This window comes from Crinia signifera, chromosome 1 (assembly GCF_055691185.1).
Source record: "Crinia signifera chromosome 1, ASM5569118v1, whole genome shotgun sequence".
Lineage (NCBI taxonomy): Eukaryota > Metazoa > Chordata > Amphibia > Anura > Myobatrachidae > Crinia > Crinia signifera.
The window spans coordinates 402,155,547-402,179,980 of record NC_139217.1 but is presented as its reverse complement, the minus strand read 5'-3'; the positions used below and the strand labels follow the sequence as shown (position 1 = coordinate 402,179,980).

Here is a 24,434-nt window from a genome sequence, read left to right as displayed (position 1 = left end):
TGAAATGAAGGCTATTCCTTGCGAGAAAGTTGCCAAGAAACTGAACATTTCCTACAACGGTGTATACTACTCCATTCAGAGAACAGCCCAAACAGGCCCTAACCATAGCAGAAAGAGAAGTGTGAGGCCCGGGTGCACACATTAAGGCAGGTATTCAATGCTTTCTATGGGGAGCTGCAGCTGGAGCACAGGATGTGTAGGATTCGCTGCACTTTCTCCCCAATTCTCCATGTAGGGAGATTCGCCGGGCAGCCGCCCGTTCTCCCTATTCAATGCCTCTGGGGCTCTCTGCTCCTGGTGGCGAATTTTAACCCCCCCCCGGCGAATGCCGCCGGGGAGCTGGGGGACGGCTGCAGGCAGGGAGATGGAAGCCTCCCTGCCTGCGCCGGACACTGCGGGGGTGAAGGAGGGCTGTGGGGGACAGAGGGAGAGCCCCCAGTGCTGGCAGGGGGCTGCGTTAAGGAGCCGCTACACACTGGTCCCGATCGTGCATGTGTAATGATCGGGACGAGTGTGCAGTGAATATATGAATATTAATGAGCGGCTCCCGGCTCGGCCCCCTGCTGGTGAATGTGTAAAAAAACAAAAAACAAATATTGTTTTAAAAAAAAATTAAAATAAAATGAAAATATATTCATGTGCTGCAAGCACATGAATAAAAATAGCATGCCCCTTCACAGAAAAAAAAAATCAGATTTTTTGACACCAAAATAAAAAACTCTTTATTTTCAAAGATCACATTCCAGTTCTCCAGAAAAAGATGACGAATGTAAAATGGAGAATCCGGGGAAAATCACTGGAGAAAGCAGTTCTCCACTTCAGCATTGAATACACTCTCGACGAATTCCACTAAAAACCCCATTGAAAACCACTGGCGAATCGCGGAGAATCAAACAGAGAATCGCCAGACATTCGCTCTTCATTTGCAGAGAATTGTGTCCATTGAATAGGGCAAATTGTTTTTCCAGTGAGAAAATTCCCTGTAAACCCGGGGAATTGACTGATTCCCCAGAAAATATGGAGAATCAGAGGCATTGAATACTGGCCATTAACAATGTATAGAGTGTATTTCTGACTAATTTAATGTTGTTTTTATTATTCTCCCGGCCTGCATGTACATATCCTTGCCATATTTGACCTAACGTAGAATGCTCCTGCCACACACAGGCAGGCATAAGTGCAGAAGTAACCACTGTTTTGCACAATGCGATTCACACAAGGTAAAATAAGTAAAGATAACTGGGGTACTAGTAAAAGGCCCCCATACACCAGAACAACTTTGGGTCATGAAGGGCAGCCCTCAAATCAGATGTGTTGCACATATGATCCATCAGCTCTCATTACACTCATAAGCAGATCCTACACATTAGGTGGCAGAGGGCGGGCCGGCAGACAGGGACACTCGCGCATCCCATTGCTGAGAATAGGGCCCAGACGCACCCCAATCTGGCGCATAATGCGAGGCATGACAATAGTCGCAACAAGAGCGGCTCCATCTGTATGTGCTTTTTAGGCACATACGATCGATCATTCAACCACTCCACGACCTGCATACGATCAGGTCATCCTGATGTATGGCCAGCTTCACTCTGTATTAGCAATGCTTTTAATATACAAATGGACAAACTGAAAATTAGAGATAACCTTTTAGAGTTTGAGGCAAGTATATTTATGTTAAATGCATAGTATAATACTTTTTGTGTGTGTGTGTATAAAATCATGCCCTTAATAGAATACAGAAATAAACATGGATTGTGGTATAGGCTGTTGCTTAACTCTTTTAGTGCCAAGTAGACAAAATAGGTGTGAAAATTGCCAAGCAAACATTTTTATTTATCATAATGACCTGTAATTTTTACCTTTATATAGGAAATAAAAGTTGTGTACATTTTTTATTTTTGAATTTATATAACAAATGTGAGTGATTGGCATTTTTAGCAGAAACTTTGCATATCTCTCACAGATGTTAAAGGATTACATTACATTACATTAAGGCAGGTATTCAATGTCATTTCTTGCTATGTGCAGCAAATCCGGTTTAGGATTCGCTGCACATTCGCAGGGTTCCCTGAGGGCTGGAGCATTCGCTGCCAGCCCTCCCTCTCACCCTATTCAACATAGCGATTTTTAACCCCTGCGTGTCAGGGGACGGCGGCAGGCAGGGAGATGGAAACCTCCCTGCCTGTCCCAGAATGTGTGGGGGAGAAGGGCTCCCTCCCGGTGACACAGGCAGCACAGTGCTGCCCCCTGGAGCGGGAGCATATGTAATGAGCGGGGCCAGTGTGCAGTGAATATCTAATGAGCAGCTCCCTGCCCCAAATATGTAAAAAAATAAATAAAAATTAAGCAGAAAACAAATGAAAATAGCATGCCCCTTCACAAAATAAAATTACTGCTTTTTTTTACGCCCCCCCCCCCCCAAAAAAAAAACAAACCTTTATTTTAAAGGAACACATTCCAGTTCACTTTAAAAAGATGTTGAATGCAAAACAGGGAATCATGGCGAAAATCATGCAGTTAGAATCCCGGCGTTCAAAATCCCAACACTTTCTCCCTCTATGGGTGTCCACGACACCCATAGAGGGAGAATAAATTAGTGTGCGGAGCGTAGCGAGGCACCGGGCCCACTGCGTGGCCGGGATTTAGTACCACTCTTGGCAAATCCCAGTGAAATCCCCATTAACATACACCAGAGACTTGCAGCGAGCATAAAACCGAGAAAGGGCCGGCATTCACTGTTCGCTTTCGGCGAACAGTAGTAGTAGTAGTACGTTTATTTATAAACAGTGAACATTAAATAGGGTAAATCAGATTTTCAGTGAAAAAGATTCACCGCAGGGAGGGGAAACAGCCTGATTCGTCTAAAATAAACAAAAAACAGTGAATCTGGAGCATTGAATACTGCCCTAAATATGATCTGACCAACAGGCCTTTTATTAGAATACTGTAGAATGATCACTGTACATGATTGCATTTGTACTACCTTGGTTGCATTTGGTCTCAATACAATAACATAACCAGAAAACCATTGTTGTAATCATAAGCATCACATTTACCAATTAGCTTTAAAAGTAGGGACTACATTAGACTATGGAAAGTCATTACCAGCTCACATTACTATAATCATATTATGATAAAAGCCCCACTACGCGGTAAATAATAGAAAATGTAATTAAATCGCCTACTGGGAGATGGAAACAAAAGTGGTTTTATTAAAAAGGTGTATGTTACACGAACCTCCATACCAAATAAAAAGTAAAAGGTTACGGTTAAGATTTATTTGTTAAACCTGATCCCTATTTGAGCCCATTAAAATAAAATAACCAGGTTAAAATATAAACAATTGCATGGTCAGCACTTTAGGTTTTGTTGATGAGATCTTATCATTTGAATACTAAACAGCACTTAATGTGTAAAGCCATGTACACAGGGGGCAATTCTTCTAAGTGATTTTGACGTTACCTGAATCACCCCATGTCACACAGCATGGGCAATAACAATGTGGGGCCCAGCATAGTCGTTATCGCCCCAAACAGACACTGTAGGCAAGAATATTTTGACTAGACGCTGTAGCGTCTATTTGGCTGTACACACGGGATGCTGATGGGAATGGCCACCGGGTTAACTCCAGGAGCAGCAACATCCCGATTTTGATTAGTCAAAATCACCCAGCCTCCAGCGCATGAGTAAACCACAAACCCCTAAACAGAGACCTCAAATATCTGCCCTTTATAAAAGATAAACTCTGGCATCAGTTTTTAGATTTCCAAACACAAAAAGACCCATCTAGAAAACGATTGTGTATCAATATTGATCTGTCAAAGATGAAGCTTAAAGTTTTCCTTAGGAGACAAATGTATCAGGGGGCACCATTTTCAGTTCGTAGCGCATTAAAACAACATCTTCAGTATTCCGCTACGCCAGTGAATGTGAGATATTTTTAGTTCTTTAGTATTCAGTGACTTTAATTAGAATTTTTATTAACAAAGAGTAGTAACATTATTTTCCTATCTCCATGAAGAGTGTTTGATCTAACAACTATAAATCATACAGTATTTATAAAGTTGAAGGTCTTGATGCAAGCAGAACGGACAGGGAGTTCTCCAAAACTAGCTCATAAAGCGATGACGCACTGGCTTCATGCTTATGTATTCTCATATCCCCTTTACGACAAAAAAAGATGCCCTTTTGTCTCAACTGCACAGCATGCCTAGGTGCAGTGCCTTTTTTGGGAATATATATGTAACACTTCTCATTTCTATTTATCCACATTTTGTCTTCGGAACGTTGTTACTATAGCAACGGAGTTGCAGGGTTTCCCCTACCATCCCAGGTTCCCTAGAAGGAATAAAGACAGCTCAGCTTGGGCATTTTTCTTGATGGTAAAGTATTCCTGTGGGATATATCAACTCACATGAGCCTGGCCAAGACAAACACTCTTTATGTGTATATATATTTGTGCTTATATTGCTTTTTCCAAGTTCTTTTTTATTGCCATTTTCCCCATGCCTTTGTTCATCTTGCATTTATTGTTTCGTTCTGTAAATATCAGCCTATGTGTTTCAGGATATAGCAAAGCTTCAGTCTCTGAATGACCATGGCTGACCTTAATATGGCTCCTACTAATGTTAAACGTTGGGAGCTACCCAAACGCATACCTTCTATTAAACTCAATACTGAAATCAATGCTGGATTATTGATCTTGCAAAACATTTTAAAGAGGTTCATGCTCCTCAATTAACTGAAGGTTATCTTACGTTTTCAAAGTTCTTAAAAATAAATTGCCAGTGTTACCTGCAAGCCCAATTTAATTGATTATTTGAAGATGGAACTTACATTGAACATTTACATTAAACCTAATGCTGGCAACAAGTCACCTAAATAAAGATTACAAATTTACAGCTGTGGATCCCATTATAGTAGGTACTAAGACAAATCACATTCTAAAAGAAATTAGTGATCAATAAGCAACAGTCCTTCAAAGAAGACCATAATTCCATCCTGAATATAATGTGACATAATTAATACTGATCACTATTTTCTTTTTGCAACATGGCTTTGTTCTATTTTCGAATGGTTATTTAGCTTTGCTTTCTAACAATATGGGGTGAATGTAAAAGACTGCGAGAATAAGGCATTGGCGGGTTCCTAACTCCTGCTTGAGGGGCAATCATATAAAATGCAAAACCAGGTTGGTTTTACCTTTTCAAATTACATCCATTTGTAATCATCAATGAAACTATGCCTGCATCTCATATGCTACTACTAGAATGTCCATGAAACACGCTTTAAGCAATACTATTTGCCACTTTTTTTTTTAACCCTATGAGTGCCACATCTGTGGGCGATGTGCAAAATATCTGCAAAAAGTTCCAGCGTCGCTCGCATTTGTTTTATAAATTCAAAAATGCTGTGTAAAAAAAAAATATAAGGCAAATATTACAGGTCATTATGTAGAATACAAAAGTTTATTTGGCAACTTTCACGCCCATTTTGACAAATGGGTTAAACACCCAAGGAAAACCAGTTTGGAATTTTTCTGCTCTGAATTCTTTCTTTTAACAAAATAAACTTGTTTTTCAATCAAATTATTAATTATTTAGTACAGCAAGAGTCGACCAAAGACGTGCAGACATGAAACAAAAGTTAGTGATGGCTGAGCTTGTGAGAGCATACACTCACTCAGCAGAGAACAATACTGATGCAATAGGAGCTAGGGGGACTCAGAGGACCAGTGCCAGGATACCGAATGCCATCCTTCCGATTGTAAGTATGCTGGGGAGGGTTTTAGTTAGGCACTAGAACCTTGACACTCCAGCATGCTCTGCATCAGATTTAGCATGGCAAATATCAAAACTGAAGCAGAGCATGCTGGGATGTGTAGTTCAACAATAGCTGGAGTGTCAAGGTTAGCCATCATTAGTCTTCAAACTGTGGCCCTCCAGATGTTGTGAAACTACAAATCCCAGCATACCTTGCCACCGTTTTAACAGTCCCTTATAGCAAAACTGTGGCAAGGCATGCTGCGATTTGTAGTTTCACAACATCTGGAGGGCCGCAGTTTGAAGACCCATGCACTAGAAGAAGGGTTAGGATTAGGCTGTGGAGTGGGACGGTTAGGCACTAAGAAAGCACAGTTAGGGACTAAGGCCCTTATTCTGTTTCACTCAGATCCCCCATGCATTTGCAGATACATTTCTGCGGATGTGCTGACATAGCGTGCATGCAGCCACGGTGAACAGGGTGGGCGGCATGGGCAGATAGTCGCGCCCATGGGAACAACCCGCATTTCATGGTCATCGACCCGTGAAGTGGGTGCGGGCAGCTGACATCACAGGATGTTAGCTGACCGCCCACTTCCTGGCGAATATGTACGCATATATAAGGTAACCTTAGATATGCATGCACCTTCCACTTCACACAATGGTTAGCGATCATCAAATGATTTGGTTGTCCCCCACAGCCTGCGAATGGATGTTTATGTTAAACATCCATTCGCAGCCCGTGCAAATGTACGTAGTGTACGAGAGGGGAGGGGGGCTTACCGGCATTTGATATCTGGGGGACTCAGAAGGTTGCGAATTCACAGCCTTGCTAATCAATCTGAATAACCCCCTAAGGGGGGAGGGATAAGATTAGGCTGCAGGTAGGGAGTGTTAGTATACTTTCCTATTAGGTGTTGGGATCTGGAACATCGGGATGCCGCAGTCTTCCTACTGCATGGCCTCCCGATTGCAGCCCATCTGATGGGAATGTTCAAATACATTGCAGTGGAATATACGTGCGCTATATAAATAAATCTGGAGATCAAGCATGTTGACACAAAAAAACAAAACAAAGTTGTGAAACATTTCAAATGCATTTTATTTTAGGGTGGGGAGGGAATCCTTTCTATCCTTATGATCACAAAACATCTTCACATTTGATGCAAACATGAGAGATTAGTTACAAAAGTCAGTGTTGTGAGTGGCACAGCTGTAATCTTATTACTACTAGAGGGAACATAGACGCATTGCTTTGCAAGGGGCCTTTCGTCCACCATGTAGGAAAGGAAGTAAACATAAAATAAAACAAAGTTAAGATTTTATAGAATAATTCTGTAAAGCTCTAACTGCACTGCAGTTGTGAAAACACAAATTATGTTGTGCCACAAAAAGAAAAAAAAAAAAAAAAACAGCCAAGCTGATCACAAGCTTAGAACGCATTGCATATTTTAGCATCTTACTTTGCAATTGCTCAGATACTGCCGAGCTATAAACATAATTCCTTACAAAGTCTTCTATTTTCTCTAAACTAATAAATATTAAGCTTTATGCTTGTATGGGGTTCTAGCATGTTGATATTCAGCCATCATTTTCATATCATATTTTACAAGGAAAACAAGCTATTGGTTTTTGTTAGGATGTTGCTTTTATCGGGTCCCTGCTGCATTGTGGATTGATGGCGGGCTGTCATGCTCTGACAGGAAGGAAGTGGCTGCAGAGGCTTCTGGAAGAAGAGATGTGAGGACATGACGGCAGACAGGACATGTTCCAGACTGCAAAAAAAAAAAAAAATCAAATACAATATAAACTTTTAAAGGTGATGCCTATTTTACGCATAGGTCTTCATCACTTCTGTTTGTCTTGTAACCTGGTCTTGTTTTAGAAATGGGTTTTGTCCTCAATAGCAAAGCACATTGCAGTACGTGAATGCTATATAAATGTTAATATGTTTTTTAGCCTTTGCAAAAATGTAATCTCCAATTCTACTATGCAGGATTGTAATAATGCACATGACCAATCATTTACTAGTGTAATATAAATGTAATGAGTTACAAGTTTAAAAAAAACCCACTCAAAATAAAAAAAGTTAAATATGCATAATAAGCAATGATAGTTTGAGATTAAATTGCAGGCGATCTGCACTCTGTAACAGTTAGGGAATGCACAATGTGACCATGATTTCCTTTGCCACCCACCTAGAAATGCACTGGAAATTCAGCAATGATTTCATACAGTATTCCAAGAGAACATGTACAGTGTCTAATAGCACATAAATCGAGAACTGAACTGTCCCCATACAGTGTCAGTAATCATTGATAGGTAGCAAGCATTGCAGGGAATACTTTGTATTAAATAAAAAATAAACTATTTTAGTGCAGGTGTAGAAAGCAATATTACACATAACTGGAGAGTTGATTCTGGTCTAGCAAGACTGAGGGGGTTATTCTGATTCACTTGGAAAGGCACAATCACTCTCTAATGGACAAAACCACATGCACTGTAGGTGGGGCAGATGTAACATGTGCACAAAGGGTTATTTATGACACTTACTTTTTGTAACCAAAGTGTTACACATGGCTTATGGAAGAGGTGGTGACATGGGAGCTCTGTAAGTATTTCATCCTTGATGTACTCACTACAGCATATGGCACAGCACTGTTCCTGACCTACAACTTAAACAATATGTATATTAATGACTGTTAAAAAAGGGACATCATACAAAAATGAGCAGTTGTTGTAAAATATTCCTATATAATAAAAGGCTAAAGCTGCGCCTCATCTCTGTGTGGGATTTTGAGTGAGTGTTTTGTATGCTGGTGGCCACTAGATGGCGCCCAACAGAGCAATTCAAGGGTTGAGCAGGCTGCCGGCGCTGAAAGAAACGGATTATAGTTACGATAATTCCTTTTCTTCTGAATACTTCATGGCAGTTATACAATTGGTTCATCCCTCTCTCCCTCATATAGTAGACAGGTAGTTGGGGGGGGGGTACCAAAATCTAGGCTGCCATGAAGTATTCCAAAGAAAAGGAAATATCGTAAGTATAGTCCGTTGCTTTCTTCTTCTTAATTCAGGGCAGCCATACAATGGGAAATACCAAAGCAGTAGGGAGGGCAGTACTTGTTTCCTAGCACGGCGCCCATCGCATACCATACTTAGTGGTGTGTGATTGCGATTTTTAATTGTACAAGCCTTGTACAAGGTACGGAGGACGCGTACCGTCTCCCCTCGCACGCTCGCCACGCTTCGGGTTGGCGTTGATAGTGGGGGTGGTGTTGCCAATGGGGGGTGCATTTAACATTGAAAGCACCCATCAGGGTGCTTGTACAATTAAAAATTGAATCGCATCACATGCCGCTATATTGAATGCGATGCGATTGTATAAGATGTACTACAATCAAAAGATTGGGTGCCGTGCTAGGAAACAAGTACCAGGAGGGCTACAATACCTTAAAACAATGCTTGTCGTAAGACCTTGCTCCCAAACTGTTCCTCCGACACATGTCATGCACCGACGACTATGATGCTGCTGGGCATATGTCCTGGATTGACACATTAGCCTCTCTCGCCCAGGAAACCGCCATTGCTGTAGCCGAGTGTGCCTTTATACCTTCCGTGACTTGGCAACCCACTTTCTTGTAGCTCGCCCACTCTCCTGGCCGAAGTGATGGCCACAAGAAAGATACTTTTCCACGTTAGAAATTTCAATTTGGCCCTATCCAATGGCTCAAATGGGGCAGCCATAAGGCCATATAAAACCAAATTCAGATCCCACGGGGGAACCACTGACCTGATCCTTGGACGAATTCTCTTTACTGCTTGGCAAAATCTTATTAAACTATTCTCTGTAACAGAGTTGCTTTCAGGGTGGCAAACCCTAACATTTATTTAGCACTATTTATTTTCACTATTATACTTTCTAGCACTACACTTTTTAACCCCTAGCTCCTGCTTCTTTCTTATTAACACACTTTTATAGCTTAGTTTTTCACTTGTGTGCTGCCCTAGGGTGACTGGCTTATGCTGGCCTTTTTGGGGTTCCGCGCCCCAGATTCAAACTTAGTATTAGGGACCCACCAGAAATGAGGTCACCGTGAAGCTGGTTGGTGGGCAAATATTTCTTGGAAAATGAATATACCAAGAACCTCTATTATTGATTGATTTGATTAATAATATGGAGTGTGCATCTGCACCATGTGTTTTTCTTTGCAGAAATACAAGTCCCAGCATGATAGCACCTCATGTAAATCTGGTGTGCATTCTAAGATCCTTCTCCCCCCAAAACTATTCTCTAGTAAAGCGCTCAACGCAGAAATCTGCACCTTCAAAGTTGAAACCACCAGGACTTTGTTAAATCTTTCACAAAGGAACTGTAAGACATGCTTGTCATCAGCTTTTGGAAATTCAAATTTTCCTTTAGCCCATTCAGCGAAGATCCTCCAGATCCTATGATAGATGTCAGAATAGACCTTTTTTCTCGCTTGCAGAAGAATATCAATGACTACTGTAGATAGGCCTTTATCCTTCAGTTGCTGCCTCTCAATCTCCAGGCCGCTAACTGTAGTTTTTGTGGGTATTGACACAATACTGGCCCCTGTCTCAACAGGTCGGGAGACACTGGGAGAGACCATGGTTCTGCCACCGCCATGGTCTCTACCATGGGAAACCAAGCCCTCCTGGGCCAGTATAGAAAGATGACTGTTCCTGGTACTTGCTCTGATCTTCCACAGTACCCTGTGAATGACTGAAAATACGTACACTAGAGGAAACTGCCAACTCCGGGACAAAGCATCCACTCCGCAGGACCCCATGGCTGGAAATTTGGAGAAGAACTGACGAGTCTTCTTGTTGGTTGCTGTTGCCATGAGGTCTATTTGTGGCTGGCCAAACCGTTGTACGATTAGTTGAAACACAGACTCCTCCAGCTCCCATTCTCCCAGGAGAATGCAATTTCGGCTCAGAAAATCTGCCAGCTGGTTGTCCTCCCCTGGCACATGGGGTGCAGAGATGGACAAAAGATGTTCTTCGACCCATAGCATAAATTCCTAGAACCTCTTCTAAGAGAGACTGACTTTATATCCCTCCTTGCCTGTTGATATAAGAGACTGTAGTGGCGTTGTCTGAGAATACTCGAATATGCGACCCCACGATGTCTGAACTGAAGAGGTCTATTGCCATACGGACTGCCTTCAATTCCCTGTGATTCGAAGACATTTTTTTCCTCTAGAGGGGACCAGACGCCATGACTGGTTCTGCCGAGAAAATGTGCTCCCCAGCCTGAGGCACTAGCGTCCGTTGTCAACACCACGTACAATGTGATTTGATAGTCCAATGGCACTTGGTCCCTTGGTATATCTGAGGAGATTTCACTGTAGAGCCCTCATGTTCCACCTGGCCCAGGGAATTACTTCCGCTGTCTATGCCATCATCCCTAGCAGACTCACTGCCAACCTCAGTGTCACTTTTGTATCTTCTTGTGCTATGTGAACCAGTTGCTGAATTTTCTCGCATCTATGATCGAACAGTGAAATCTCGAACTTTACTGTATCGATGAGTATACCTAGGAATTGGAGCCTCTGTGTTGGGACCAAATGCCTTTTCTCCCAATTCACCAACCAACCATGGTCCTGGCGAAAGTGAATGATGGTATTCGCGGCTAAGATAGCTTCTTGCTCTGATCTTGCAGAGGATTAACAAATCGTCCAGATAGGCCCATATTGAAATCTTTCTTTTTTCTGAGACATTCGATAAGACCAGGATATTTGTAAACACTCTCGGTGAGGACGTGAGACCAAATGGAAGGCATGTAAACGGCTTTCTCCCACGCAGAAACTTAAATATTTCCTGTCTCGCACCCCAATAGGGACATGGAAATAAGAGTCTCTGAGGTCTATTGTAACGAGGTAATCGTTTTCTCTGAGACCCATCAGTATGGATTTGGCCGTCTCCATGTGAAATTTTCTTTTCCACATACTGTCGTTTACGTTTAAGTCTAATATTGTTCTTAGACCTCCTGAACTTTTCTTTATCACGAACAGGCGTGAGTAAAAGCATAGACCTTTTTCTGCTTCTGGGACCACTTTGACTGCTCCTGAGTCTATTACATCCTTTACACTTGACACTAAAGCTTCCCTCTCTGCACCTGGGCAGGGGAGCCTTGAAATTATAAATCTTTCCCTTCTGGGTTTTGAAAGAAACTTTAGCCGATATCCCGTGGAGATCACTTCTAGCACCCATTTGTCCCGAACAGTTTGCTTCCATTTCTGAGCAAACTTTAGCAGTCTCCCTGCTACTGGGACCTTTCCCACGGGTCACGATCCGTCACTGTTTCTAGGTGCCTCTTAAATGTCTGATGCATATCTGTCCCAAAATGGCCTACCAGGCCTATATATGACCTAGCCTGTCTGAGGCTTTGTCTTGGGAAATAATTCACCAAATCTTTCTCTTTTATCTTGAGGCAATCTGACGGATTTGCCACCAGACATATGTTGTATCATTTGGTCCAATTTACTCCCAAAAAGAAAGTCACCTTCAAATGGGAGGGACGCCAACTTGTTCTTAGAGTGGGAGTCTGCACCCCAGGACTTAAGCCACTGGGATCTTCTTGCCACCACACCCCTGAGGTGAAGCCTCGCAGATATAGTCCACCGCCAACTGGATCTGGGCCAACTTTTTGCTAATTTGCTCCCTGGCCACCTTCTCCTGTAGATCCTCTTGAAGAGAGGCAACACCAGATTCTTAGAGCTCTAGCATAGGAGGCTATGGCTACTCCTGATCTTATGGATACGGAACCAGGGATATGCAATCTTTTTTAGTGAACTCTCCAATTTCTCCTCCATGGCTTCTTTTAAAGAGGCACCATCCTCTAAGGGAATGGTTGTCCTCGTGGTGACTTCGACTGCAGCATCAATTTTGGGAATACCACACCATTTCAAAAATTGGATACATACGTTCAACATGCTTAACTGAGCCAATACGTTTATCCGCATTAGCCAACTCCTTTGTAAGTATATCCTTCACCACTTTATGTACTGGGAAACATCTCCCTTTTTTCGACCTATCTTCAAATAGGGCATCATATTCAGACTTAACTAGCTGTCTATAATTGAAAGTCTTATATAGATCCTTAAGGACAACTTCAACCAGCTCCAAATTAAACACACGCTCCTCCTCCACAAGTTTGACAGATTCTGCACTAGAAGCAAGGGAACCTTCTCCCTCAGACCCTGTATCCTTAGAATCAAAGTCCAAGTCATACTTAGGCTCGTCTGTGACCTAGATCTCTTATTGCTGTGAAACGCCTCTTTAGTCACAAAATTCTTTTTCATCCATGACATAAGTTCATTCAATTGAGATGATGTACAAGCACCAGCTGTAGAACTTTTAGCACAATCCTGACATAAGGACTACAAAAGGGTATATCAAAAGATGGACATGTCCTAGCACATTGCTTTTTCTTGGATGCCTTTTTCTTAGTAGCAGAAGGCACACTAAAATGACAAGAGAAAGAACTAACTAACCTACAGTATCTTCAAAAAAGAAAAAAACAGAAAGAAAAACAGTCCTCATATATGAGGACTTACCTGGGCAGCGATACTCTGGCTTTTTGGGAGGCTTCCTCCATAGTTCCTTGCTCAATTCTTGCACAAAGCAGCCTGAGCGCCTGTAACACCGGCCAGGCGCTATATACTGAGGCACTTCCGCCTCTTGGAACGCATACGTCCCGTCGCGTCAGTCGGAAAGGACACGGCGCTACTACCAGCACTCAGATTTCCGGCTTTGCCGGTCCCTGCTTCTGCCACCGCACAGGAGACCTTGAGGACGCCTGCCTTAAGCCGCAGCATCCCGCAACAATATGCTGGAGCCCGCGCCTCATGTTCTTTATGCAGGAGGGGGGATAGTCCATGCCGCCGGCCCAGCCCTGCCGCCACTGGGGTGAAGCGCCGCCAACCCCATGCTGCCCAGCCCAGCAGCATACAAGCCTATTGGAGGTAAGAGAATAAAAATAACACCTGCACTAAGAAGAGGGGCGTGTAGTAGGGAAAAACTACCTGTCTACTATATAAGGGAGAGAGGGATGAACCCATTGTATGGCTGCCATGAAGTAAGAAGAAAAAATTACTGTTATTTTGTTCCGTCACTTTGATGGACTGTAATTAAGAACAGTAAAACACCAAAATCCTTTCATTTCCAACTACTTTACTACCACAATGGTATTGCAATAAATGTGTAGGCTGGATACAGTACAGTAGAGGAACAGGAGAGGAAGACAAAAAGGCTTACGTTCTAGCCAAATGCACTTTTTACAATTCTTTATAATTTGGATTAAATCAGGATTAGGATTATAGCAACACTGTACATGCCAAGCTAGCACACACACACACACACACACACACACACATTACTCCATACTTAGTATCTTACTATTGGGGTCATCTGTGATAATGATCTGAGGAAGACACTCAATGCTTTCCTTTGTAGCTGGAGGGTGAGCCTGCTCCACATCTACTGCCAGGGACTCCAAATGTGCCAAAGCAGTCTGCAATCAGATACATCAGATATCGTATGACAGCGTTTTAAATGTAATTTGCATCATTTTGGAATTTATAAATCACATTCAGTAATACTAAGAAGACAAAAGTTTATTTTTGTTTAACGAACCGATGTCAAATTATGAGCAATAATCTAAAGACACAATATATTGCATTATGCTATTCTTAAGGTGGCCATACACGTTACAATTATTGTATACAATATTGTATACAATATCGCATCTCATCCGATCTCGGTTTTGCGATGACATCAGATGAGATGAGATCTAGTACAAAAAGTATGTGCAGCACGTACTTTTTGTACTAGATCTCATCTAATCTGATGTCATCGCAAAACCGAGATCGGATGAGATGCGATATTGTATACAATATTGTATACAATAATTGTAACGTGTATGGCCACCTTTAGAAAAGAATAGCAAAATGCAATATACAAAACTGCCAGTTACATATCATGTGCCCAGTAGTGCTGTTACAGATGTCCTCAGTAGCGCTTTTAGCAAGAATTTTTTTTTCACTTTCTGGAATTTATGGTTTTTAGAATAATTTTGATAAGGGATACTCAAACTCTAATAAATCCCATTAACATTAGCCCCCAACTTTTTAGTAGTAAAAGAAAGCCTGTTGTAAAACACCTTTATGATACACAAACTAAAAACTTAATAAATACCTCCATGGCCTGTGCAAGACGCTCTTCAAGAGCCATATATGTAAGAAACTGAGGATCCATATAGGACATGGCTTGGGCCACACCAATACCATCACCAAAGTCATCAAGTAATCTGAGAAGAAAATTAGAAAAAAAAAGGAAAAATTAGTTATAACATTTCATACAATAAACAGGAAGATCCTATACCATGGTGAGTCAACAGAGACACAACCCCGACCCAACTAGCAAACGTGCAAGTTTTAGATGTTTCAGGGCCTGTGAGATTTTATGCCAATGTCTATAAGCAATACAGCAGGCATTCCCAACCACGGTCCTCAAGGCACACCAACAGTGCAGGTTTTAGTGATATCCAGGCTTTAGCACAGGTGACTTAATTAGTACCTGAGTGATTCTGATTAAACCATCTGTGCTGAAGCCTGAATATCACTAAAACCTGCACTGTTGGTGTGCCTTGAGGACCGTGGTTGGGAAAGCCTGCCATACAGTGTGAGACACTCGGCATAACTGAACCGATCATAGAAGTGTAGAGTACCATAGTTTTGTTCACATTTCTTGTGCTAGGCGCATTGCCTAACAATGTCCAAAGTATGCACGCTCCTGCATCATTGTTTCCAGCAGATGAGCAGCTTTGTGGACAGCTTTCCATAGCACTGCATTATGGAAAGCCGTCTGCCCCCCGCTGACAGCGCTTGGCAGGGGTAAAGCCGCTCAGTGTGTATGCACTGAGCGGCTTTCCCTCCCATCGATGACAACGACATCGCTGTCCATACACTCTGGGCAAAATCGCCCAGTGTGTTTAGACCTCTATACTTCAAATTGAGCATTATAATCTAGCAGAGTTTGGGGTCACTTCCATTTGTTTTATTTATGTGAATAAGACAGGACCTCGGACACCAACAAGGGCCGTTTGGCGTGACTGAAGCCAGTGTAGGGCTTATCTGTACGTTGTACACTCATTAAAGATATGCAATTCTTCATCTCCATTCCCATGTGCATGGAATCGCGCATCGGACCCGATGGGATGTCAATCACATCCGATCCATCGGAAAAGGGTTAAATTGTCCCTAATCGGACCGTATGAGGACCTTTAGAAACAAGTCTCTCCATCCTTCCACATGCAAAGTAGCAACAAGATGAGTGTGCACGTGTAAGTCTTGTGTTTGCGGTTCTTCCGTTATTCAGTGCTCAAATACACAGCAATGTTTTACAAGGATGATTAAAAAAAAAAAATTCTACAGTTTAGGTTCTGGAGGACCACGAAATGCAATGGACTTGACAATCATACAGTACCTGCTAATAGCTGTGTAACTGCTCTGGTAATTGGAAAAGGACCTCCTGGGATCGGTGTCTTTGAAATTAAAGTAGTTTAGCTTAAAAGCATAATGATCATTAAAAGGTCAGTATGTTTTTTTTTTCTTTCATTTAAATCCCAAATGGATTATCAGTTAATTCTTCCCTCCCAAACTCTGCATGATCTTGCTCAAAATGGCTGCAGTAGGTGAGGAGTCATGGACCTGTGACAAAATGTATGGCACTGCTACTACTACCGGTGATACTGCACTGGAAAGTGCAAAATAAAAAAAAGGTGCAAAAGTGCTCACTACTCTGGGAATGGATATAGGACTAAAAGTCTAATGGTGTGTACACACCTGAGATGTGCCGTGCGATACGGAAGCGTGCATAGGGATCACAAGGGTTAAAACCCTTGTGATCTGCATGTGATACCGATGCGATTCTGACTATATAGTCAGAATCGCAGGGTGATTGTAACAAGTGTGTACACACCATTAATATACCAAGATCTGATTAAAGCAAACATACCACCATTTTATTACGTAATTCTAATTTTCATAAACATAAATAAGAAACATATAAAAACGTACATATAATGCCATAATAAGTACCAAATGCTTACCTCCATTCAACTTCTAAGTCCTCACTCATACTTGAATCATCTTCCAAATTATTATTGCCATCCAAAATGAAAAAACCTGGAGGTAAGTAGTGAGTGCCAATTTCATTTTCCTCATCTGTGCTGCTTTCAATGTCCTCATGATACTGTAGCCAAGGGATTTCCCCATCTTCTAAAGAGTTTTGTTCCCTAAAGAATACAGTACACTTGTAAAAAAGCAGGGCTCTGTAAGATGTGATTAAAAAGAAAAAAAAATGAATGTGGCTACTGGACTAGGGGCCAGATTCTCTAAGCTTCAAAAGTGATAAAATGGAGAGTGATAAACAGCCAGCCAATCAGCTCCTACCTGCCATGTCACAGACTGTTTGAAAAATGTCAGGCAGGAGCTTATTGACTGGCTGTTTATTACTCTCCATTTTATCACTTTTGAAGCTTAGAGAATCTGGCCCTAGGTGCTGGAACAGTGGTCATGTATGTACAGTGATCAAGCAAAAATCTAAGTTTTGTTCCAGCACCTAGTCCAGTAGCCACATTCAGAATAGAAAATAAGATAAAGTCAGCTGCTTAACAGCTGTGTGGAAATAATTACGCTACATACTGAGTCACATAAGCAGATTAAAAAGCCATTAAACAAAAAAATAGATGTAAGCCGGAGAGCAATATTCATTGCATTTCTATTGAAAATAGGCTTAAACACCTTTACGTAAATATATATATTGATTATACCAAAATATACCAATGCTACAGAATCATTTTCTTGTTCTGTATGCTGCAAGCACTTTCTCAAACTAAAGGCAGTATTGAATTAGTTAGCAGTAATATATCCCCAGGGATATTCGATTGTCCCTGATGCTGGCAATAATCAGGGATTTTGTTTTTTTTGCCTAAGGCATGAAAAGCAGAATCCCCAATAACCAGCTCGATCAGCTCAGTTTTTCTTTGCAAAAAACACATAGATCTGGAAACTTATCCAAGATCCTACAGTATGTGTTTTATACACACACACAAAAATGGAATTGAAAAGCTTGAAGCAAATCAATCAGTCAAAACATCGGAACAATGACATTTTTTGTGGGCAAAAAAAAGAATTGAACAATTGAATACCCCAATAAATGTGTTTCAGGGCATTTTTATTTAACTTTAACAACTCCAATAAAAGCTAATCAAGTCAGCACTGACTGGAATTTAATGTCAATATGAAATGTGTTTGAGAACACTTGCCTAATTCAAACAGTCAGCTGCTCTGTCAATACCATTCTCTGAAATCTCCATTTGCATAATGTATACTACTGTAGATAGTAATATACAAATAAATTAATAAGTAATGACTGGTAAAACAGTGCATAAATAGAGTGCTGAAGAGTGCACTCCAACTCAAGTAAATTTTATCTAATACTGAACTTGAGCCATTATTAAAAATGTTACTTTCAATGCAGGTTTTCTATTTTTTTTTTTACCATTTTTAAATCTGTATGCAAATGATAATTATTTTGTTTTCAGATAAATCAGGCCACAGGAAATACTGCACCTTGATCCCATCAGTAGCACTTGAGCTATCTAATTTGGTATCAGAAATTCAGGTCACCATACTAAACTACATCAGGAGTAAGAGCAGGAAGGGAAAATGTACAAATTCACTTACAGGGCCAGTTGCAGACAGGCAATAAAAAATTCTGTAAAATTAGCTCTGATTAAAATATTCAGAGTTTTGTGGATTGCAATTCCAAAATACTGCAATCAATCAAATACTAGTAGAAGGATTAGAAAAAACACTGTTAAGAATGTTTTTCATAAGATATGCATTTAGTTTGTAATATAACAATTTTCAATAGTGCTAATGGGTAATCAGCCACAACAGGAAACAAGATCAGAATCAATTATGTTATACTAATGCATTTTCTTCTGCAATTAAAAGACAAAGAACACAAAAAAAATCATTAGAGATGTGGTTCCCAAACTGTGTGCCTAGGAACACAGTGGTGCAGTGAGACTCTTGCAGAGGGGGCCTCAGATTGGTGAACATTGACCAAATCAAATTATTGAAGGGCATTTTCAAAATGTATCAATTAAAAAAAAACAACAAAAAAAAAACCACCAAAACAATTTGATCATAGATGTGCCGCAAAAAAATGCTGATACTCTGGTACCCCTTTCACACCACACAAATAACCCGGGTCTCTGTGTGGTGTGAAAGCACCATATTGAAAAAAACCTGGGTCCAGTAACCCGGAAATCCGACCCGGGTTAAAAGAAGGGTTTTACCCGGATTGGAGCCGGGTTGCTGGGCAGTCTGAACAGGTAACACAGATCAGTGCTGCCTCCTCCCCTGCACCCACATGTTGCACGCTATTACACCCCACCCCCTTAGATGAAGTCAGCGACCTGTCAATAAGCCGGGTCGCCGACAGCCACAGCTAGCGGAAATGCCGGGTCACCACCGGGCACCACCAGTGCCCAAATCCCGGGTGCGACCGGGCATTTGCGATCTGAAAGGGGTATATGTTGCTGTGATTCATTGGGAAACAGAGTGTTCTTTTAACTACAGAGCAATCTGTCCCCAACAACTAAATAACCAATTAGATTGAACATAAACCAAACAGGTCACAGCTATATTTTAATGGTGGACAACTGGTCACTGTAGCAAGGTTTTAGAATGCAGCAACAGAAGAATGAACTTAAATTGTAACTGCAGTAACCCATTGTGACTATATTTAAGTTTGAATGTGCAGACCAAGCGTTTTAACACACCATGAACGATCCTTCTCTACAGTTTGATATCCACATAAAACACAAGAGTTAATGTCACAATGTACCGTTCATCGGAAATATCAGCAGAGATTTGTATAGGTATAAACATGGTGGATTGTCAGGCAATTTAAAGCCAGAGCTTTGCAGAACCTGAATGAAGTGAGGCCTGTATGCTATATTAGCACTGTAACACATGAGATGCACTCAGAAAAACAAGAATTGCATGTGAAACCCCTCGTCAAAGATATATAGATCTATTAATTGTATATCTATATTTTTATTTCAATATCATCTCATAACCATCTTAGTAACTAGTATTTCTCTGGTTAACTAAATTCCAGATGATCGGAGATTATGAAAAACAGGATATGCTATGTAATGTTGCATAATCATCAGTTCCTTCTAGAATAATCTTTGCACACGTTTTCAAATCACAAGACAGGTTTACCGTCCACCAGAACTAAAGGTTTTGTGCTAAAGTTAAATGTAGTTAGAAAACACTATATATGGACAGAAGGTATGTCCAATATAATGGGTCAGCAAGCCATAGTAGGAGTGTCTACAGAATATATAATTGGCTGTAACAACCACACCCAGGCCAGAGTGGGGCAGTATGGACGGTGGGTACTTGTTTCCTAGCACGGTGCCCAATTTTTTTTTAATCTTATGCCATTGCATCGCATGCCATATAGCTGCATACGATGCGATAAGATTTTTTATTGTATAAGCACCCACTATGAACATGAACCTGAAGTGTGGCGGGCGCAGCAGTACGCGTCCTCCGACCTTTTTTATACCCCCACTATCCACGTTGGCGTGGAGTTGATTTTAGATAGTGTAGCGAGCGCAGCGAGCCCCGCGAAGGGACGCGTATTACTTTACATGTATTCCGCAGATGCGGAATACATGTAAATTAATACGCGTCCGCTCGCCACGCTTCGGGCTCGGTGGCTCGCCACACTATCTAAAATCAACTCCACGCCGACGTGGATAGTGGGGGTATGAAAAGGTCGGAGGACGCGTACCGTCGCCCCTCGCGGTCTCGCTGCGCTTCGGGTTGGCGTTGATAGTGGGGGGCATTTGACATTGTAAGGACCCATCTGGGTGGTTGTACAATAAATAAATCGTATACCATCGCATTGTATGGCATAAAATGGCATACAATTTTTTATTGTATCGCATACCATATTTAGTCTTATGGTATACAATGTGATGGGCACCGTGCTAGGAAACAAGTACCAGACGGTGTAATGGTTAGCATTACTGCCTCACAGCACTGAGGTCACGGGTTCTATTCCCTCCATGGGCCTAACTGTGCGGAGTTTGTATATTCTCCCCATACTTGTGTGGGTTTCCTCTGGGTACTCCAGTTTAGTCCCAGTCTCTGTAAAGCGCTGCAAAATATGTGTGCGCTATATAAGAAATGGTTAATAAATACATTTATATTTTGCCATCCAACAATTAGGAGCTGTGTGACCTAACGAGGTCTCAGGATGTGGTATTGTATTAAATAAATAATGATTTTAAGAATTGTACTATAGCTTAATTTCTTTCTTCAGCATCACACTGGCAGCATGGAAATAAATGTCAACACTTTAACACCTCCTTTAAAACAAAGAATGTTTATTTACAGTGTGAGTGGGAGGAATACGTTTACCAACTGTCTGTAATGCCATTACATTTGTTGGTGTCCATATTCTACAGTTCTCTTTGTTCAAATAGGACTAGGTAGAAATAAAGCCATGGTAACTTGCGTATACAAAAAGGAGTTGTAAGGCCATGGTGAGTCCTTCCACTTAGCAAGAAATCTAAATTTCAAGTGCAAAGTCACTGATGACTTTGCATTAGCCATATTTAACCACTGACCTGTGAGTACAATTTATTGTGGGGTTGCGGGGAACAAATAGATTCTGCCTAATGGACCTGATACAGTATAGATTGCATATGATAAGCTGCTGCATACCACCTAATGTCTGCACTTCTAATGCTGAAAACTGCAATGCGATCATAGTTTTAGACAACTGATTCACTGTGCGACTGCAGCCTAACTTTACTCGGGCTGTCCGTTGCACGTTGCTTGTGGGGCTATAGAAACTGCGCCCCGCAACGCAATCTTTAGTCTAGCCATCTATGGGTGACAAGCTACCATTGTTTGGGAAAAAACGGCTACCCCTGTCCCTTCCTCCGAACTACCCTATTAATCATGCAGAAACTATCGCAGAACCTTGAACTTGGCCCAAAATGCTTAATACAGTCAGTTTCCCAAGCATGCATTTTAACTCACAATGGTCTTCACAGCTCCTGAACCTGCAAGGAAAGGGGCATCCTCAGCGCTGAACGCGATGGGGATGTAGGACCTAATAAACTTTTTACAATTTTTGTTATTGAAGATAAATGTTCGACATTATAAGAGTGCTGGAGTCTAGAAATGATTCTCCTGATCTGTTAACATACATTCAAATGAGCAGGAAGAGTTTATAATACACTTTTTTGATCAACAAATTAGACCAATGAAAGCAAAGCCTGAATGTATAATGGAGTTCCTGCATGGTCAATTTTAAATTTGCAGGACAGTAATCCCAAAATCACCAACAGGTTGAGAAGACCAGACTCCACTGGAAACTAGCAAAGAACATTTGCAGCCAAGGAGTCTTCACATGCAGATGGAGCAGAAGGTCATGCATTGTTTAGGGCACCATGCCTAAGGCTGAAGAGGAGAATTATGCTATTCCACGTCTAACCACGGATTCATTTAGCTGGGAAGAGCCTTGCATATTGGAGGTAAATGCAAAAACAGTGTGGTTCACTGCAATAAACTACTCTATCGAAATCTAATAGAAGCTAACCCTGCTAAGGGAGAAACAGCAACATGTGTTCTTGCATTAGTTCACTTTATGGTTAGAGTGAAAGAACTGAACAGGGAATCTTTCAAAAAAATGAAATATCTCTGGATGTAATGCTAATCAGCAAGGCTAGCAGGAAATCTATTAACTTCTGTGAAGGGAGTAGATACTCACTCGACTTGGAAACAAAACTCAGAGTTCTCCTCTTCTAGACTGCTGCTGTTGCTCTGAACCTCATGCTCTTCTTTTCCCGGTAGAGTCTCCCAGCTCTCTTCACCAGACGAAATATCTTTGTCACCAGAAAAATATGAAGGTAAACATGTAGACCATTCCCCATCGCTGCAATCAGAGCTGTAAGATTGTGGACAAAGCAAAAAGGAACATCAGCTTGTTTTATTTCTAAATGACTCCCGCTAAGGGCAGAACTATGCAGTTCTGCAGTAGAGATTTGTAGATCAGGAAATCAGACTTAGGTACTGTATGTCCACCATCTAGGTTGAGCAGCATGCAAGACATTTTGCTGTGATCATCTATGACACATGTATAAAGTTGTGAGAGGAGAGATTAAGACTAAAGGTGCCCATACACTAGGGAGATGTATATGGGTATCGGTTACTTTTTGTGTGACTGCGGAAATAAATAGCATAAAAAGCAACCAAATAGCATGTATTTGACATCAGGCCCCATGCGATGTGAGGTATATGTTGCATCGCAGCCAAGCAGGCTTGGCTGGGAATGCATACAATACACATTGTATGCAAATAGGGCTGTATACTGTGTATTTTATGCAGTTCTGCCTCCTGGAAAGTTTCCAGGGCAGTTTAAGGGGGGGAACTTAGGTGACTTTTTTCCTCTGACATGTTGCCCTAATGTATCGCCAGCTTTAAAGGGAGGTATATTAAGCCTTAAAGAGAGATAAAGTACCAACAAATGAGAAACTATATCGACGACCCCAGAATCAACACATGTGTACCCACCATAAGGTTACATTATCATCTACAATATTGGTTATAAAATCTCTACACCAAGGGTAGCCAAACAATCAGAGGCAATGAGCCCAAAAAAATATGTTATGGCAACACAAAGAACCGATGCCATGCATAAAATGGGCGTGGCCTAGCTCCCACAAGGCCATACCCATTTTTAAATGGATTGTGGCCTAGCTGGAACAAGGCCATGCCCCATTTTTGTGTCTTTGGAATGATGTTTGTAGGAGCATGACCTGGTGTCAAACCTCAGTTTTTAGTTAGGCTGGGGATGAAAAAAAAGCACAATTTACGTAATCTTCCTAATACAAGTAATAATAATAATGAAAAACTATTCCCTTTCCACTTTGCCGTAATTTTGTTTATTAGTGGGACATTGACTATGCTTGTTTTCAATATTTATTTTAAAAATTCTGGCTCATATGCGGTTGAAGCTACTCTCAGTAATTCTCTCACATGCTTCTAAAGGCCCATACACACTGGGCGACTGAGCTGAAAGCAGCTCAGTTTACTCGTCTGAGCTGCATTAAATTCAAAAGCCGCCCAGTGTGTACGGGGCAGCGATGAGCGGTGATCACTGATGCACACTCCCCCATCATCGCTGGCCCAGGCGTCTCCTGGGGAATAAAAAAAAAAATTATATAAGGTCCCCCCCTGCTAAAAAAGCTCAGTGTGTATGCACGGTGTATTTTTCAGCCCAGCAATCTTCTCCATCATAGTTATCCATACATGCTGGGCAAAAATGTCCAGTGTGTATGGACCTTTAGAACACATCAATGTTTTGAATTAACTTGTTTCAGTGTTGGGGGGGAAAAATTCAGCAGCACACCTGCTCTGCTGTTCGGCCGCTGCGCCTCGCCTGTCACCCCTCACGGTCTTGGTTCCCGCTTTCCAATACTGGGTACAGCATTCCACTCCCGAGACATGGTGTCATGACATCACATCAAGCACACAGAAA

At 41.5% G+C, this 24,434-nt stretch overlaps 1 protein-coding gene across 6 annotated transcripts in view; it reads right to left on the bottom strand.

The window, feature by feature from the left end:
* Positions 1-6,840: 6,840 nt before the first annotated feature.
* The window catches only part of PJA2 (praja ring finger ubiquitin ligase 2), a 39,576-nt gene continuing 21,982 nt past the window's right edge, over positions 6,841-24,434 (bottom strand). For 4 of the 6 annotated variants that reach the window (XM_083151683.1, XM_083151682.1, XM_083151687.1 and 1 more), the window contains exons 4-9: positions 22,665-22,841; positions 16,903-17,088; positions 14,988-15,099; positions 14,178-14,304; positions 8,316-8,431; positions 6,841-7,537 (exon numbers count right to left, since the gene is read on the bottom strand). In XM_083151683.1, coding sequence (XP_083007809.1) covers positions 7,412-7,537; positions 8,316-8,431; positions 14,178-14,304; positions 14,988-15,099; positions 16,903-17,088; positions 22,665-22,841 — 844 coding nt within the window. In that variant the 3' untranslated portion in view covers positions 6,841-7,411. Of the gene's footprint in view, positions 7,538-8,315; positions 8,438-14,177; positions 14,305-14,987; positions 15,100-16,902; positions 17,089-22,664; positions 22,842-24,434 lie in introns of all 6 variants that reach the window. The other 2 variants (XM_083151685.1, XM_083151686.1) reach the window with 2 other exon arrangements.